The 19,907-nt window shown below is 43.7% G+C and overlaps 1 protein-coding gene across 5 annotated transcripts in view; it reads right to left on the minus strand.

Annotated features, from left to right (window-relative positions):
* Positions 1-19,907, minus strand: part of LOC118206294 — an 80,208-nt gene that overhangs the window by 23,020 nt on the left and 37,281 nt on the right. For 4 of the 5 annotated variants that reach the window (XM_035378793.1, XM_035378794.1, XM_035378791.1 and 1 more), the window contains 2 exons: positions 6,143-6,220; positions 5,174-5,341 (listed from right to left, as the gene is read on the minus strand). The exons of the other annotated variant lie outside the window; for it this stretch is intronic. In XM_035378793.1, the coding sequence (XP_035234684.1) occupies positions 5,174-5,341; positions 6,143-6,220 (246 nt within the window). The remainder of the gene's footprint in view (positions 1-5,173; positions 5,342-6,142; positions 6,221-19,907) is intronic. 5 annotated transcript variants of the gene reach the window in all.

Genomic DNA, 19,907 nt, shown 5'->3' on the forward strand with positions numbered 1-19,907 from the left:
AGGCCTTTCTTGGAGGATCCTTATATACTATAACATGATTGCCTCACCTGTATCACATCACTGTGATATTTCAACTTGTCACATTGTTATTAGCCCTAAATGGCCCTTGTCCAAACTTTTTTGGAACGTGTTGCAGGCATAAATTTCATAATAAACATATATCTTCAAAAAAACAATGAAGTTAATTAGGTAAAACATGAAATACCTTGTCTTTATACTGTTTTTGTTTGAATATAAGTCAAAGTAAATTTACAGATTACTGTTTTCTGTTTTTATTTGCATTTCAGTTACCGTCCCAACTTTTTTGGAATTGGGGTTGTACTTTTCTATGGTCAATATATGCATAATTTACATTTCAAATAAACCTGGCTATAAGAGGATAGAGTGGCTATAAGGACCACTAAGTGGCTATAAAAGTGGCTAAAAGGACAGCTAAGCAAATATTTCAATACAATATTCAAGTGTCATTTATTTACGTGACGTTAGCTGGAGTGCTACCAATATTTCCTAATACCTCTTGGCATCAGGCGTGCGAGCACTCTGCTATTAAGTTATTTCTAACAGTAATTTATTTTGGTTGACCTGTAGCTTGTTAATTTTGATGACATATATCTATGTGGTGTTGACTGTGGTAGGCTGTTATCAAAACTTTGTAGGCAATAGTTTGATAAAACATTATAGCTTTACCAAATTGGCAAACATTAGACGTTAGCTAACTGTCAGTTGTGTCATGCGCATTACAGTTCTCCGCAAGAGCCAAAACATTGATCAAAATCATCCACCTTGTGTTTGAGCTGTTCCAGATCCTCAACACACCTTGTCACTGTTCGTACTGAAAGACAGGATCTTGTTTCAAATGTCTCCTTGTCAGAACAGACTATTGCCGTGGAGTCCACCAAGGATTAACTCCGCCATAGCCGGTCGCAAACCCGGATGAGAAAGGAGGAGGGTTGGGCGTAGGGTTAGCACCCCTGCCCCGTAAAAACCCCACTTGGTACAGAAACGCAGACAAGGGAACAAAAAGAGAACTTAGTCCTGGGAGAGAAAAGTTCTTCAGCTCAAAGAGTTATGACATCATGTGGTGAAAGCCAGGAGTCCCTGGAAGCCTCAGGACCGACCATCCTTCTTTCAACCAGGAACAACATCACTATCGGAATGTGGAACGTTCTAACCCTAACCATGTAACCAAGCAGGGAAAACCACCCAAATAGCAGCAGAAATGAAAAATTACAACCTTGGAGGTTGGAGAAGATAACATCGGATACAAAGAGGTGATGGGAACACACGGACTTGGAGAAATGAGTGAGAATGGAGAGAAGTTCATAGATATTTGTGCATTGAACAAGTTTGTCATCGGAGGCAGCATCTTCCCCCATAAGAAGATCCACAAAGCAACAGGGGTATCAACAGACCATATTACAGAGAATCAAATAGATCACATCTGTATAAGCAAGAAGTTCAGAAGATCACTACAGGATGTGACAGTAAAAAGGGGAGCAGATGTAGCATCAGACCACCACTTGCTAACTGCTAGACTGAAGCTTAAGTTAAAGAAGAACAGGACAGAGGAAACGAGAAATAGACAAAAATACAACGTGAGTCTGTTGACGGACGCAGAAATTCGAGAAGAGTAAGATTGAAACTCTCCAACAAATTTGTTCTCCAGGATTTGTTTGAGGACGAGACCAACATTGACAGCCAGTGGCAAATATTAAAGATACAATGACACCAACATGTCAAGAAGTTGTTGGCTACAGGAAATTTCAACAAAAGGAATGGATATCTGCTGAAACTCTACAAAAGATCAAAGTAAGGAAAGAGAAGAAAGCAGCAGTGGCAAACAGCCGGACAAGAGCAACAAAAGCAAAGGCACAAGAAGAGTCTACTGATGCTATCAGAGAAGTGAGGAAGAGTATCAAGGCGGACAAGCTGAAATACATCGACAGCCTAGCAGAAGAAGCGCAGGACGCAGCAGGCAATGGAAACATAAAGCAGTTGTATGATACCACCAGAAAGATTTCAGGCAAGTATAGCAAGCCACAAAGACTAGTGAAAGATAAAGAAGGTAACACCATTATGACCAAAGAAGGTCAACTCAATAGATGGGCGGAACACTTTGAGGAACTGCTTAACAGACCCCCACCACCAAATCCCCCAGATATCCAACCAGCAGAAACCGATCTCCCCATCAGCTGTGACATACCCAGTAGGGAGGAGATCAGAAAGGCTGTACAGAAACTAAAGAACGGCAAGGCAGCAGGACCAGATAACATCCCGGCAGAAGCATTAAAGGCAGATTTGGATACCACTGTGGGGCTGTTGTATCCACTCTTCAGAAAGATCTGGGAAGAAGAAGAAATACCATCAAACTGGAAAGCTTTATCAACAAGCTCCCTAAGAAAGGAGACCTGGGCAACTGTTCCAACTATAGAGGGTTTACCCTACTCTCTGTGCCAGGGAATGTGTTAAATAGAGTCAACCTTGATAGAATGAAGGATGCAGTTGACCAATAGCTAAGAGACTAACAAGCAGGATTCAGGAAGAATCGATCTTGTGTCGACCAGATTGCCACTCTTCGCATTTTCATCGAGCAATCATTAGAGTGGACTTCCTCACTGTATGTCAACTTTGTCAACCATGAAAAAGCGTTCGACAGTGTGAACAGGGAGACCCTCTGGAAGCTTTTGAGACATTATGGAGTGCCCACTAAGCTGGTGAATCTTATCAAGAATAGCTATGCTGGAATGACCTGTAGAGTGATACATGAAGGACAGGTTACCAACCAGTTCGGGATCAAGACCAGGGACAGACAGGGTTGTCTATTATCGCCATTCTTGTTTCTACTAGCCATCGACTGGGTAATGAGAACAACTGAACAAAGAAAGAATGGAATCCAGTGGACTTTGTGAACACAGCTGGATGATCTAGACTTTGCAGACGACATAGCACTACTGTCAGCCACAGCCACCATCAGATGCAGGATAAGACCACAACACTTGCAGCTACCTCCTCACAAGTAGGACTTAACATCCATAAGGGAAAGACGAAGATCATGAGGATGAATGCAACCAGTGTTGAACCAATCACACTTGAAGGCAGCAGGCTCGAAGAAGTAGAGTCCTTCACCTACTTGGGAAGTATCATTGACAAACAGGGAGGTACAGATGCAGATGTCAAAGCAAGAATAGGCAAGGCAAAGACAGCCTTTTTACAGCTCAAGAACATCTGATGCTCTAGAGTGTTACAGCAACAAACAAAAATAAAAATCTTCAACTCAGTAAAATCAGTGCTGCTTTATGGCGCCGAGACCTGTAGAATGACAAAGACCACAATCAATAAAGTGCAAACCTTTATCAACAACTGCCTAAGAAGAATTCTTAATATCCACTGGCCAGACAAGATCAGTAATATGGATCTGTGAACGAGGACACAACAACTACCAGCAGCAGACGAAATTGGAAGAAGATAAAGATGGATCGGGCACACACTACGAAAACCAGTGTCAAATACCACCAGACAAGCTTTGACATGGAACTCTCAAGGGAAGAGGAAAAGAGGCCAGCCAAAGAACACCTGGCGACGGCATCTCCAGGCAGAAATCAAGAGACTGGGATACACCTGGTATCAGATAGAAAAGATAGCTAAGGACCGAGAACTCTGGAGGTCCCTTGTCGACGGCCTATACCCCAGTAGGGGTGTCAGGCATAAGCCACCAAGGATTCCTTGATGAATTCTCCCTTTGAGAATGGTTTGCTGTTTTTGCAATTTTGTGAGCCAGCAACTGGTTTTGATAAGTCCATCACTTGTTGCGTAAACCTTGGTAAAAACTAATTTGCAAGAAATTCTTGGGTTGCCTTCATTTTCTTATATTGCGACACCTTCACAAACATTTTTGCAAGTTTCGTCTCAAAATGACGATTCAAGTTGTAATCTTTTAATACAGGGAAATGCTCTTTGCAAACTAAATACATCCTGCATCCATTAAATACCCTGGATTCGCTGGTTTTGACACCAATCTCTCATTTTACCACACATTTCTCCCCCCCCCCCCACAAAGTGCAGTAAGGAATTCTTTTCACTGGGTCTCATGAGCCAAACAGAACCAGCCAACTAGGTTGGACCTGACCACGCTTTGCCCAGGACTGGTTAGTAGCGTGCAAACACTCCATGTTGGTACTAACACTTTGTGGCTCTTAACTAAGCAGGCTCACGTTCAGCTAATCAAAAAATATCAGAGTCCTAGCTACCTTCCTGAGTTGAGAAATTAAATCAGCATTGCACACTAACCATATTACTAGCTAGTCATAGCAACCTTCTGTGGGTCTTAGCTATACAGACATAACTACTGGTTATTAAAAATAGTCTAAGCCAAGTCTGTAAAAGACAGATAAGAGTCCTAGCTACCTTAGTACAGAACTTTCACACTGAACCATATCACTAGCTGGTGAGACTACTACTAATACTACAAAGTATGACTAGTTGGTGATACACTACTAATAAATTCACATGCTTGATGCCATTCCTTATCTCAGTTAACGTAGCTACTGTTTCTGCCCCTTATTTTGCCAGGCATGACAAGCATTACTAGAACTATCCAAGAAAACTGACAAGAGACTTTATTAGTTTTAGTATGTAAAACGGAAGGTGAATACCTGCAAAAGTGTGAGATTTGGCACAAGTGTGCATGGACCTGCAGTGGCACTTTCCACCCACAGGGGCACTAATCCTGAACAAATGATAAAATCAGCAAAAATAATCATGGTTTGCAAGGTCTGTTTAAAAACGAGGAAGGGTGGTTATCAGCTTTAATAAGAAATGCTGCTCTGAAATATTCTAAATCAGTGCGTGGGGCACTTAAAATGTCCTTATTAACCACATGTCCCCATAATGCTGATGAGTGGAGACACAGCAACAATGTGCACCCATAATCCATGTATACAAACACACACACATCTAACTCGGCTACTGAAAGTTAAAGCAGCTTTAAACTGATTCAGTTAATAAATGGTGCATGAGCATTAGCTCTATGCTACTGCCGGTTTCAGAAGTGTTAGTCTGGTTTAGCTAACACACAGAGGGTTAGCATTGGCCCCATGCTACTATGCTACAGATCACAGTAGCACCCTATGAGAAGTCCCGCAGGGCTTTGGTGTGCAGAAGTAGCATCCCTCACCACTGTGGGCATGGCGTATGTGTCTGCAAAGGCAGGTCCAGGCCTTGAAGCTCATGCTGCAGCTGCCACATCGGTACAGGAACCTAGCAGAGTCAGCCAATGCCACGTGCTGATCCACTGTCATGTTCTGATCAAAGTGCTTCCCACACAACAGGGCCCTTCTTCTCCCTGAGAGATAAAGCAAAGTGCTACTTCATTTTAAACAAAAGCATGTCCCGATACAACCCATGTAATTGACCGTGCATGGCAGTAAAACACCCAGCTAGCCAGCCCGATAAGCTCAGCCTAGTCAGTGACATAAGCCCACGAGTGTCTGTGACTTTGTTTTAGCGATGCACATTAGATGAATATTAATACTAGAGGTTCACCGATAAATAGGCATGGCCAATCGTTTTGGTTGACTCCAATCTTAGCATGCAATAGGTGAGTATGGACATCGCTTATATTAATTTCTTGCACAAGTATTCTGGTGTTGAAATACAGCTCCCTCATGCTGTGTGACTCTGGAGCGTCATCTCAGACATCTGAAAGTATTGGCGTGGAGAAGACCTTGGTCAAATATGTTTTTGTATTGGATTCAAATACTTTTTTACGCTTTACTGATGTATTGGAGTCTGGTGTATTGGAACCAATGAAATACCCTCAAAAAGTGCAAACCACACCTTCTGGTCATATTGGCAGGCTCAATTATACCAGACAAGATCAACAGAGCACAGAAAAGTATTTGAATGCAAAACAAATACGTATTTGATCCAGGTCTGGTGTGGAAACAGTACAGTATCCTATATAATAAACTGCTTTAACTGTGATCATATAATCAATAAATGTATCAATAATATGTTATTGCTATTCAAGCAATTGCACAATGATAATTTTAGCCCACAAGCTATGCTTGAAGAAGTCCCTGGCATGTATCCCTCCAAGGGCTGAAACAAGCCCCATCCTTGTAAATCGCCACACAAAGCCTACCTGTGTTTGGCCATTTCTGTCTCGTACGCACGTGGTTTCGTAGGCATCGCTGGACCCAAGAGCGCCAACTTAGCTTGTCTGCAGAAAAAAAGAAGAAGAAAACTAAATGGAAAATTCAGCCATTTCTCAGTCCACCAGCAGAGGGCACTGTGTGTACCATGCAGTTCTCTTCTAGTCTTCAGTTTTTATTCTTTTTAGGGGTCCAAGCAGCGAATCTGGTGGAACCCTATTGTATCTGTTAGGATTATTATTATTAATATAGCTGCGAGCAGCAATGAAGGGGCCAAGCACGAATCGGGCGCCAGGCCGACAAGCAACCGGAAGATCCCCTGAAGACGACACCAGTCCATCGCAGGGAGAACGGCACAACCATTCTGCAAAGTTTTGTAAAAACAGACCAGTCGGTTATACGGGCCGCCGTAGACTTCCATGGCAGAAAGCAATTGAAGCATTAGTCAAAAAAGTTTAATTTGTGGAAGATCACAGCTCTAGGACACAAAATGTCTAATTTGCAGAAGATCTAATGGGCGGGGCTTATGGGTCCTAATTGGAAACTTGTTACCCTTGACGAGTTGCACATATGTGCAAAATTTCATGACTGTAGCTCAAATGAGGACGGAGATATGCCTGTTCAAAATGATGTAAAACACCTTTTTGCTCATGACAGCGCCACCTCTTGGCCAATCGGCATCATATGTCCTCCCTGTCCACATAGAGTGCCCCTATATATGTTTGCCGAGTTTCGAAAACATCGGCCTAGCGGTTATGCCTAAACAGAAAATGAGCTCTCTAGCGCCACCACTTGGTTTAATCGGGCCGACAATGTAGGTGCAGCCTCCACATATGTCAACTGATATGCCTACCAAGTTTCATGGTGTTCGGAAGAACCGTTCAGAATTTACACACCTTCATGTTACAAGCCACGCCCTCCTCAATATTCATTGGCTCATTGTGGCCAAATCAATTGCTTTATCAAAATTGTGTGAATAGCTTTTGGTCAGCACCATCTGTAGACCATACGTGCCAAATTTGGTGGTGATCGGATCAACGCCCTAGGACTAGTTTGCAAAAGTAGGTTTTTTAAGTTATTCAAAATGGCGGAAAATCTATTATGACGCGTTTTAACGGCAATGGGTGCATTGGCATCGGCTTGACCCAAGGATTCAGCAGAAACAATCCGCACAACCCTAGGACAAACTGTTCAAAAGTTATAAGCAATAATGTACCTTGAGGTTTGGCCTATTGGTGGCGCTACAGAGTTGGCTGGATTGACCCCAAATTCGAGGCCTGGATAGATTGGACTGTCCTTTATCAATGTGCCAAATTTCACAAAAATCCACCAATGGGTTCTATGGGCTGCCATAGACTCGCATTGCAGAAATAATAATAAATATAGCTGCGAGCAGCAATGGCGGGGCCAAGCACGAATCGGGCGCCTGGCCAACAAGCAACCGGAGGATCCCCTGAAGACGACACCAGTCCGTCGCAGGGAGAGCGGCACAGCCATTCTGCAAGATTTTGTAAAAACCGACCAGTCGGTTATAGGGGCCGCAATAGACTTCCATGGCAGAAAGCATTTGAAGCATTTGTCAAAACAGTTTAATTAGTGGAAGATCACAGCTCTAGGACAAGAAATATCTAATTTGCGAAAAATCTAATGTGCGGGGCTTATGGGTCCTAATTGGAAACTTGTTACCCTTGACGAGTTGCACATATGTGCAAAATTTCATGACTGTAGCTCAAATGGGGACGGAGATACGCTTGTTCAAAATTATCTAAGAAAAACACCTTTTTGCTCATGACAGCGCCACCTCTTGGCCAATCGGCATCATATTTCCTCCCTGTCCACATAGAGTGCCCCTATATATGTGTGCCGAGTTTCGAAAACATCGGCCTAGCGGTTAGGCCTAAACAGATAATGAGCTCTCTAGCGCCACCACTTGGCTTGATCGGGCCGAAAATGGAGGTTTGCCCTCCACTTATGTCTACTGATGTACCTACCAAGTTTCATGGTGTTCAGAGAAACCCTTCAGAATTTACAGACCTTCATGTTACAAGCCACGCCCTCCTCAATTTTCATTGGTTCATTGTGTCCATATAATTTGCTTTATCAAAATTCTGTGAATAACCTTTGGTCAGGACCATCTGTAGATCATATGGTCCGAATTTGGTGGTAATCGGATAAACGGCCTAGGACTAGTTCGCAAAAGTAGGTTTTTTAAATTATTCAAAATGGCGGAAAATCTAGTATGACGCGTTTTAACGGCAATGGGTGCATTGGAATCGGCATGACCCAAGGATTCAGAGGAAACAATCCGCACAACTCTAGGGCAAACGGTTCAAAAGTTATAAGCAATAATGTACCTTGAAGTTTGGCCTGTTGGTGGCGCTACAGAGTTGGCTGGATTGACCCCAAATTCGATGCCTGGATACAGTGGACTGGCCTCTATCAATGTGCCAAATTTCATAAAAAGTTACCAATGGGTTCTATGGGCTGCCATAGACTCCCATTGCAGAAAGTATAATAATAATACTAACGATTACAATAGGTGCCCTGCACCTTCGGTGCTTGGCCCCTAAATATAGCTGCGAGCAGCAATGGCGGGGCCAAGCACGAATGGGGCGCCTGGCCGACAAGCAACCGGAAGATCCCCTGAAGACGACACCAGTCCGTCGCAGGGAGAACGGCACAACCATTCTGCAAAGTTTTGTAAAAGCAGACCAGTCGGTTATACGGGCCGCCGTAGACTTCCATGGCAGAAAGCATTTGAAGCATTTGTCAAAACAGTTTAATTAGTGGAAGATCACAGCTCTAGGACAAGAAATATCTAATTTGCGAAAAATCTAATGGGCGGGGCTTATGGGTCCTAATTGGAAACTTGTTACCCTTGACGAGTTGCACATATGTGCAAAATTTCATGACTGTAACTCAAATGGGGACGGAGATATGCTTGTTCAAAATTATCTAAGAAAAACACCTTTTTGCTCATGACAGCGCCACCTCTTGGCCAATCGGCATCATATTTCCTCCCTGTCCATATAGCGCGCCCCAATATATGTGTGCCAAGTTTCGAAAACATCGGCCTTGCGGTTATGCCTAAACATAAAATGAGCTCTCTAGCGCCACCACTTTGTTTGATCGAGCCGAAAATGGATGGTTAGCCTCCTCTCATCGCTGCTGATGTGCCTACCAAGTTTCATGGTGTTCGGTGAAACCGTTCAGAATTTACACACCTTCATGTTACAGGCCACGCCCTCTTCAATTTTCATTGGCTCATTGTGGCCATATAAATTGCTTAATCAAAATTCTGTGAATAACTTTTGGTCAGCACCATCTGTAGATCATACGTACCGAATTTGGTGGTGATCGGATGAAGGCCTTAGGACTAGTTCGCAAAAGTAGGTTTTTCGAATAATTCAAAATGGCGGGAAATCTGTTATGACGCGTTTTAACGGCAATGGGTGCATTGGAATCGGCATGACCCAAGGATTCAGCAGAAACAATCCGCACAACTCTAGGACAAACGGTTCAAAAGTTAAAAGCAAAAATGTACCTTGAAGTTTGGCCTGTTGGTGGCGCTACAGAGTTTGATGGATTGACCCCAAATTCGATGCCTGGATACATTGGCCTATCCTTGATCAATGTGCCAAATTTCATAAAAAGTTACCAATGGGTTCTATGGGCTGCCATAGACTCGCATTGCAGAAATAATAATAATACTAACGATTACAATAGGTGCCCTGCACCTTCGGTGCTTGGCCCCTAATAATAATAATACTAACGATTACAATAGGTGCCCTGCACCTTCGGTGCTTGGCCCCTAAATATAGCTGCGAGCAGCAATGAAGGGGCCAAGCACGAATCGGGCACCAGGCCGACAAGCAACCGGAGGATCCCCTGAAGATGACACCAGTCCATCGCAGGGAGAACGGCACAGCCATTCTGTAAAGTTTTGTAAAAACCGACCAGTCGGTTGAAGGGGCCGCCATAGACTTCCATGGCAGAAAGCAACTGAAGCGTTTGTCAGAAAAGTTTAATTTGTGGAAGATCACAGCTCTAGGCCAAAAGATGTCTAATTTGCGGAAAATCTAATGGGCGGGGCTTATGGGTCCTAATTTGAAACTTGTTACCCTTGACGAGTTGCACATATGTGCAAAATTTCATGGCTGTAGCTCAAATGGGGACGGAGATACGCTTGTTCAAAATTATCTAAGAAAAACATCTTTTTGCTCATGACAGCGCCACCTTTTGGCCAATCGGCTTCATATTTGCTCCCTGTCCACATAGAGTGCCCCAATGTATGTGTGCCGAGTTTCGAAAACATCGGCCTAGCGGTTAGCCCTAAACAGATAATGAGCTCTCTAGCGCCACCACTTGGCTTGATTGGGCCGAAAATGGAGGGTTAGCCTCCACTCATGGCTGCTGATGGGCCTACCAAGTTTCATGGTGTTAGGTGACACCATTCAGAATTTACAGACCTTCATGTTACAAGCCACGCCCTCCTCAATTTTCATTGGTTCATTGTGTCCATATAATTTGCTTTATCAAAATTCTGTGAATAACTTTTGGTCAGCACCATCTGTAGATCATGCCTACCGAATTTGGTGGTTCTGTGAATTCCTTTTGGTCAGGACTGTCTGTAGATCATATGGTCCGAATTTGGTGGTGATCGGATCAACGCCCCAGGACTAGTTCACAAAAGTAGGTTTTTTAAATTATTCAAAATGGCGGAAAATCTATTATGACGCGTTTTAACGGCAATGGGTGCATTGGAATCGGCAAGACCCAAGGATTCAGCGGAAGCAATCCGCACAACTCTAGGACAAACGGTTCAAAAGTTATAAGCAATAATGTACCTTGAAGTTTGGCCTGTTGGTGGCGCTACAGAGTTGGCTGGATTGACCCCAAATTCGTGGCCTGGATAGATTGGACTGTCCTTTATCAATGTGCCAAATTTCACAAAAATCCACCAATGGGTTCTATGGGCTGCCATAGACTTGCATTGCAGAAATAATAATAATAATAATAATAATAATAATACTAACGATTACAATAGGTGCCCTGCACCTTCGGTGCTTGGCCCCTAATAATAATACTAACGATTACAATAGGTGCCCTGCACCTTCGGTGCTTGGCCCCTAATAATAATAATAATACTAACGATTACAATAGGTGCCCTGCACCTTCGGTGCTTGGCCCCTAATAATACTAACGATTACAATAGGTGCCCTGCACCTTCGGTGCTTGGCCCCTAATAATACTAACGATTACAATAGGTGCCCTGCACCTTCGGTGCTTGGCCCCTAATTATTAGGGGTCCAAGCAGCAAAGCTGGTAGAACCCTATTGTATTTGTTAGGATTATTAGGAGTCCAAGCAGCGAAGCTGGTGGAACCCTATTGTATCTGTTCAGATTATTATTATTATTAGGGGTCCAAGCAGCGAAGCTGGTGGAACCCTATTGTATCTGTTCGGATTATTAGGGGCCAAGCACCGAAGGTGCAGGGCACCTATTATAATCGTTAGTATTATTATTATTTCTGCAATGCGAGTCTATGGCAGCCCATAGAACCAATTGGTGGTTTTTTATGAAATTCGGCACATTGATCAAAGATAGGCCAATGTATCCAGGCATCGAATTTGGGGTCAATCCATCCAACTCTGTAGCGCCACCAACAGGCCAAACTTCAAGGTACATTTTTGCTTATAACTTTTGAACCGTTTGTTCCTAGAGTTGTGGGGATTGTTTCCCCTGAATCCTTGGGTCATGCCGAGTCCAATGCACCCATTGCCGTTAAAACGCGTCATGACAGATTTTCCGCCATTTTGAATTATTCGAAAAACCTACTTTTGCGAACTAGTCCTAGGGCGTTGATCCGATCACCACCAAATTCGGTACGTATGATTTACAGATGGTGCTGACCAAAAGTTATTCACAGAATTTGGCAAAATCTATTTATATGGCCACAACGAGCCAATGAATATTGAGAAGGGCGTGGCTTGTAACATGAAGGTGTGTAAATTCTGAACGGTTTCACCTAACAGCATGAAACTTGGTAGGCCCATCAGCAGACATAAGTGGAGGCTAACCCTCCATTTTTGGCCCGATCAAGCAATGTGGTGGGGCTAGAGAGCTTATTTTCTGTTTAGGCATAATCGCTGTGCCGATGTTTTCGAAACTCGGTACACATGTATTGGGGCACTCTATATGGACAGGGAGGAAATATGACGCCGATTGGCCAAGAGGTGGCGCTGTCATGAGCAAAAAGGTGTTTTTCTTAGATAATTTTGCATTAAGCATATCTCCGTCCCCATTTGAGCTACAGTCATGAAATTTTGCACATATGTGCAACTCGTCAAGGGTAACAAGTTTCCAATAAGGACCCATAAGCCCCGCCCATTGGATCGTCCGCAAATTAGACATTTTTTGTCCTAGAGCTGTGATCTTCCACAAATTAAACTTTTTTGACAAATGCTTCAATTGCTTTCTGCCATGGAAGTCTATGGCGGCCCCTATAACCGACTGGTCGGCTTTTACAAAACTTTGCAGAATGGTAGAGGGTTATGCCGTTCTCCCTGCGATGGACTGGTGTCTTGTACAGGGGTTGTTCTGGTTGCTTGTCCTCCTGGAGCCCCTGTAGTGCTTGGCCCCTTCATTGCTGCTCGCAGCTATATTTATTATTATTATTATTATTATTATTATTATTCTTATTTTTCTCCGCTAAAAGTGTCTGAGGCTCAGCAACCATAAGTCCTAGAGCAACCAAATTTGGTAGGTGGGTTCCTATGGCCCCCCACTACTCAGTCACTACAAATCACCTATGCATATATTGTTTCCCCGCCATTTGGACTTTTTTATTAGTTGGGGTGCGGAAGAGCTGGAGCTCCAAATCTAAGTGTTACGACATCTAGTAAACTTCTTTACGGCAAGCGACATCCATGGCGACGCAAGTAATCCGACACCGTAGGGTCTAGTTTTTATCAGTGAGGGGAGGGTCTGACCGTCGGGGAAGCAATGGAAGACAGTGCCACCCAGAGTGCATGCTAGGATACCAAAAGTTTGTTAGTAAAAGCTTTTTGAGAGGATGAATAATTACTTTTCTTTGGCATGGATCCATTTGAAGACAGTATCGGGTGAGTTCGTTTAGTCTTTGAATCTGTCATTATGCTGAGAAATAGCTAAACCATTTTATTAATAGGTTCTGAGTTTCTGTGCACACGCGCGAAAACACGCTGGTATAATAAAACAATGACGGTAATACATATATAGTCCGCTTCGTTCCGTTGCTACCATAACATAACAGACTATCTTCTGTCTACAGCTGCAGTTTCTCGCTGCAATTTCTAATATTGAATATAAACAAAAGACGCAATTTATGCTGTACTCTGCCAATGTCTAAATAAATAATACGCTACGGTAAAGCTTTGAGAGGATGAATCATTACTTTTCTTTGGCATGGATCCATTTAAAGACAATATCGGGTGAGTTCGTTTACTCTTTAAATCCGTCATTATGCTGAGAGAAATCGTATTCTCAATTTAATCTCTAAATTGACTGTAAGGTTAAGGTTGTAACTAGTTAGCTGTTTCGTAGGTGACTTGGTTAATGCACTCGTCTTAACTATTGCTTGTATTTTTGCATAGACTGCGTTGTTGCTGTTCTTGTTTGTGTTAGTGTTAATCAGTTTAACCTACAGGGTCCAAGTTGAACTATGCGGTTGTTCCCTGCACTTGGAACGGTAGGCTACTGCCCTCTAGGGTTTTCGACACACTTGTTCCTGGTTATGGTTATACACTTTGTTGTACGTCGCTCTGGATAAGAGCGTCTGCCAAATGCCTGTAATGTAATGTAATGTGATATTCCGTAGCAACAAGATAAACCAGACATTAGCCCTAAAATATGCCAATACAGCAGTGAAAACGCTGCTCACTGAATAACGAAATAAAGGAGACAACGTTTTTTTTAAATTATACCATGTCATTATACAGTCAATATCTGGGACTACACATTTAATAAATATACAATCTTACCATCGGGTTTACGCGTAGAGATGTCCCTTTTGCGAATGAGTGGTCATATATTGTCTTGGACAACCCGTTTGCGAAATATACGCACATCTGTGACGCCTGGGTTGGCTATCTTCAATAATAGCTGTGCGTAATACCACACCTGTTGCTTACGGCGTTGTTGCCCTTTTTAGTGCAATTTGGCTTGATTGACAATTCATTTATTCCGTAGGTGAGAGTATAAGCTTTCTAACGATGTATAACATGTCTGATTCTGCTTTTGGAATAGCGTTTCATAGGTCAGCGTAACCAAAACTTTTCCCATCTGCCAATGTCTAAATAAATAAAACGGTAGGCTGCTCTGCGCGTAGGTCACGACTTGATATCTCGTCTTTTGTTTCGTTTTTTCTCAATGTCGTATTCATTATTTGAAATGTGTATTTAGTGTGGTTGCCTTAGGCAATCACACTACTATTATCCCACATATTATTAGTGTGGTTGCCTTAGGCAAACACACTACTATTATCTCACATATTATTAGTGTGGTTGCCTTAGGCAAACACACTATTATTATTGCACATATTATTTATTAGAGTGGTTGCTTTAAGGCGACCACACTACTATTATCTCACATATTATTATTAGTGTGGTTGCCTTAGGCAAACACACTATTATTATCTCACATATTATTATTAGTGTGGTTGCCTTAGGCCGACGTTTCGTTAGAATGCTAGTGCTAACAAACAGTGAATGGCTTTAATGCGATAATGAGAGCACTTTCGGTTGACCTAAAAAAACGATATTCCAAAACCAAAAATAGAGGTGCTGTTATACCTGGTTAGAAAGCTTATGCTCTCAGCTACTGAATAAACGAATTTTCAAACAAGCCAGACTTTGCGTCTTTGCATGCTAGTGCTAACAAAGAGCGAATGCGTTCTATGAGATGATGACATAGCTTTCGGTTGACCTAAAAAAACGATATTCCAAAACCAAAAATAGACGTGCTGTTATACCTGGTTAGAAAGCTTATGCTCTCAGCTACTGAATAAACAAATTTTCAAACAAGCCAGACTTTACTAAAAAGTGCAACAACGCCGTCAACAAAACGTGTGCAGCAGCTTCAGGTCCGCTCTTACTCCAGAAAAAGACGTCACCTTGTAATACCACACATACTGCATTGAGTGTTCTGTAACTTTGTAGTACAAACTGGCTTGATCTACACTTCATCGATCCAACAGGTGATAGAATAAGCTTAAAAACTATGTATAATATGTCACATTTTACTTGTGTAGTACCGTTTTATATTCCAGCGAGTTGGACACTTGGGTCTCTTTATAACTGCATTGAGGCTAACAGGTAATAGACTATCCTCTGTCTATGAGTTGGTATCTAAAGTAACAGATTAAACTCTGAATTGCAGCCCAGTTAAATGTTTTTAGTTGAATGGTAAAAATGAGCTGAACTTAACGTAAAACCATCAATCAATCAAATGAATCTCCCTAGACCTGTCTTGCTTTTTAAAATGGTGCGGTCGCGCAGTGTAGATATAGGGTTTTTCCAAGACCCTCTGAACTGGCCAGCTAGCTTTGTGATTCGCCGTCACTCGTCACAGTATACCGTGAGTAAAACACTGATCTCAAGTATTGATGAAGGGTTAATTTAGCTCTGAATACGTGTGTTGCAAATGAACTTGTTGCCGTGATGTTATATCATGTATACCATAATATGTCTCTGCTCATGCTACAGAAACTGTTCACTCCGTTCAGCACAAAGTCGACTTTGCGTTGGCGGCAACCACACTTCACAATTTCTGCAGGAATTGTCTAGTTAGTGTGGTTGCCTTAGGCAAGCACACTACTATTATTGCACATATTATTAGTGTGGTTGCCTTAGGCAAACACACTATTATTATTGCACATATTTATTATTATTATTCCACCCATTTTTTGGACCGCTACTCCTCCCAGAGTTTTCGCACCACATACACGTGCAATATGTCAAATCAAGCGGCTTGATCGAGAATGGTGTTCTATTACTTTGTGGAAAGTTTGGGTGGACGGTGTTTGAGTAATTTGACTTTTTTTGGGAAATTTTTCCCATAGAGAATGAATGGCGGAATGTTCAACCTTGTGATGTCACAATTCTGTCTTCTCACCTTTGTGATGTCACAATGCTCTGTCTTCTAGCAGCAGTACTCTGGTCTCTCTCTAGATTTGAACATTCTGCCATTCATCTCTATGGGGAAAAAATGCCCACAAATTGTGCAATGCATTACATTACATTACATTACAGGCATTTAGCAGACGCTCTTATCCAGAGCGACTTACACAACTTTTTACATAGCACTTTACATTGTATCCATTTATACAGCAGGATATTTTACTGAAGCAATGCAGGTTAAGTACCTTGCTCAAGGGTACAACGGCAGTGTCCTTACCCGGGAATCGAACCTGCGACCTTTCGGTTACAAGCGCAGTTCCTTACCCACTGTGCCACACTCCGTCCCCCAATGCCTCATTGGACATGGTAGAGAGTCCTTTGTCCATTGGTGGAGATCAGCCTTGCCCCCCGTCTTGATTGACCGATGTTTGATATTTCATTACTTTTGAACCGTTTGTCATAGAGAACTATGGGTCGTGTCATTGGACTCAGTAAAGACCTAGCAACCGCCTAGAACTCCAGAGCAACCCCATAGCAACATCTTAGCAATTGCCTACCACTCCATAGCAACGACCTAGCAACACCCTAGCAACCACCTAGAACACCCTAGCAACTGCCTAGAACTCCATAGCAACCACCTGGAACACCATAGCAACCACGTAGAACAGCATAGCAACCACCTTGCAACACCCTAGCAACCACCTGGAACACCATAACAAATCCCTAGCAACACTCTAGCAACCGGATATAACTATATAGCAACCACCTAGCAACACCCTAGCAACCACCTGGAACACCATAACAAATGCCTAGCAACACTCTAGCAACCGGATATAACTACATAGCAACCACCTAGCAACACCCTAGCAACCACCTGGAACACCATAACAACTGCCTAGCAACCGCCTATAACTCATAGCAACAACCTAGCAACATCCTAGCAACCACCTGGAATGCCCTAGCAACACCCTAGCAACCGCCTATAACTCCATAGCAAAAGCCTGGCAACACCCTAGCAACCGGCTGTAACTCCATAGCAACCACCTAGCAAAACCATAGTAACCACCTAGAACTCCATAGCATCCACCCAGCAACACCCTAGCAACCACCTAGAATACCCTAGCAACCACCTGTAACACCATAACAACTGCCAAGCAACACCCTAGCAACTGCCTGTAACTCCATAGCAACCACCTAGCAACACCCTAGCAACCACCTGGAACACCATAACAACTGCCTAGCAACACCCTAGCAACCGCCTATAACTCCATAGCAACCACCTAGCAACCACTAAGAATACCCTAGCAACCCCCTAGCAACACCCTAGCAACCAGCCAGAACTCCATAGCAACCACCTAGCAACACACTAGCAACCACCTGGAACACCATATCAAATGACTGGCAACACCCTAGCAACCACCTAGAACTCCATAGCAACCACCTAGCAACACCCTAGCAACCAACTGGAAAACCATAGCAACTGCCTAGCAACACCCTAGCAACCGCCTATAACTCCCTAGCAACACCCTAGCAACCACCTGGAACACCATAACAACTGCCAAGCAACACTCTAGCAACCGCCTGTTACTCCATAGCAACCACCTAGCAACACCCTACCAACCACCTGGAACACCATAACAACTGCCTAGCAACACCCTAGCAACCGCCTATAAATCCATAGCAACCACCTAGCAACCACTAAGAATACCCTAGCAACACCCTAGCAACCAGCCAGAACTCCATAGCAACCACCTAGCAACAACCTGGCACACCATAGCAACCACCTAGCAACACCCAAGCAACCACCTGGAACACCATAACAACTGCCTAGCAACACCCTAGCAACCGCCTATAACTCCATAGCAACCACCTGGAACACCATAGCAAATGCCTAGCAAAACCCTACAACCACCTATAACTCCATAGCAACCACCAAGCAACATCCTAGCAACCACTTAGAATACCCTAGCAACCCCCTAGCAACACCCTAGCAACCACCTAGAACTCCATAGCAACCACCTAGCAACACCCTAGCAACCACCTGGAACACCATAGCAACCACCCAGCAACACCCAAGCAACCACCTGGAACACCATAACAACTGCCTAGCAACACCCTAGCAACCGCCTATAACTCCATAGCAACCACCTAGCAACATCCTAGCAACCACTTAGAATACCCTAGCAACCCCCTAGCAACACCCTAGCAACCACCGAGAACTCCATAGCAACCACCTAACAACACACTAGCAACCACCTGGAACACCATAGCAAATGACTGGCAACACCCTAGCAACCACCTAGAACTCCATAGCAACCACCTAGCAACACCCTAGCAACCAACTGGAAAACCATAGCAACTGCCTAGCAACACCCTAGCAACCGCCTATAACTCCCTAGCAACACCCTAGCAACCACCTATAACACCCTAGCAACGGCCTAGAACTCCATAGCAACCACCTAGAACACCATAGCAAATGCCTGGCAACACCCTAGCAACCGACTATAACGCCATAGCAACCACCTAGCAACACCATAGCAACCACCTAGAACACCATAGCAACCACCTAGCAACACCCTAGCAACCGCCTGGAACACCATAGCAACCACCTAACAACACCCTAGCAACAATCTGGAACACCATAACAACTGCCTTGCAACACCCTAGCAACCACCTGGAACACCATAGCAATGACCTAGCAACACCCTATGAACCACCTGGAACACCATAACAACTGCCTAGCAACACCCTAGCAACCGCCTATAACTCCATAGCAACCACCTAGCAACATCCTAGCAACCACTTAGCATACCCTAGCAACACCCTAGCAACCACCGAGAACTCCATAGCAACCACCTAACAACACACTAGCAACCACCTGGAACACCATAGCAAATGCCTGGCAACACCCTAGCAACCACCCAGACCTCCATAGCAACCACCTAGCAATACCATAGCAACCACCTGGAAAACCATAACAACTGCCTAACAACACCCTAGCAACCGCCTATAACTCCATAGCAACCACCTAGCAACATCCTAGATACCACCTAGAATACCCTAGCAACCACCTATAACTCCATAGCAACCACCTAGCAACATCCTAGCAACCACCTAGCAACACCCTAGCAACCACCTGGAACACCATAGCAACAATCTGGAACACCATAACAACTGCCTAGCAACACCCTAGCTACCGTCTATAACTCCATATCAACCACCTAGCAACATCCTAGCAACCACCTAGAATACCCTAGCAACACCCTAGCAACCGCCTTTAACTCCATAGCAAATGCCTAGCAACGCCATAGCAACTGGCTATAACTCCATAGCAACCACCTAGCAACACCATAGTAACCACCTAGAACTCCATAGCATCCACCTAGCAACCACCTAGAATACCCTAGCAACCACCTAGCAACACCCTAGGTACCACCTGGAACACCATAACCACTGCCTAGCAACACCCTAGCAACCGCCTATAACTCCATAGCAACCACCTAGCAACATCCTAGCAACCACTTAGAATACCCTAGCAACCACCTAGCAATGCCCTAGCAACCACCTGGATCTCCATAGCAACCACCTAGCAGCACCC

This window comes from Anguilla anguilla, chromosome 10 (genome assembly GCF_013347855.1).
Source record: "Anguilla anguilla isolate fAngAng1 chromosome 10, fAngAng1.pri, whole genome shotgun sequence".
Taxonomy (NCBI): domain Eukaryota; kingdom Metazoa; phylum Chordata; class Actinopteri; order Anguilliformes; family Anguillidae; genus Anguilla; species Anguilla anguilla.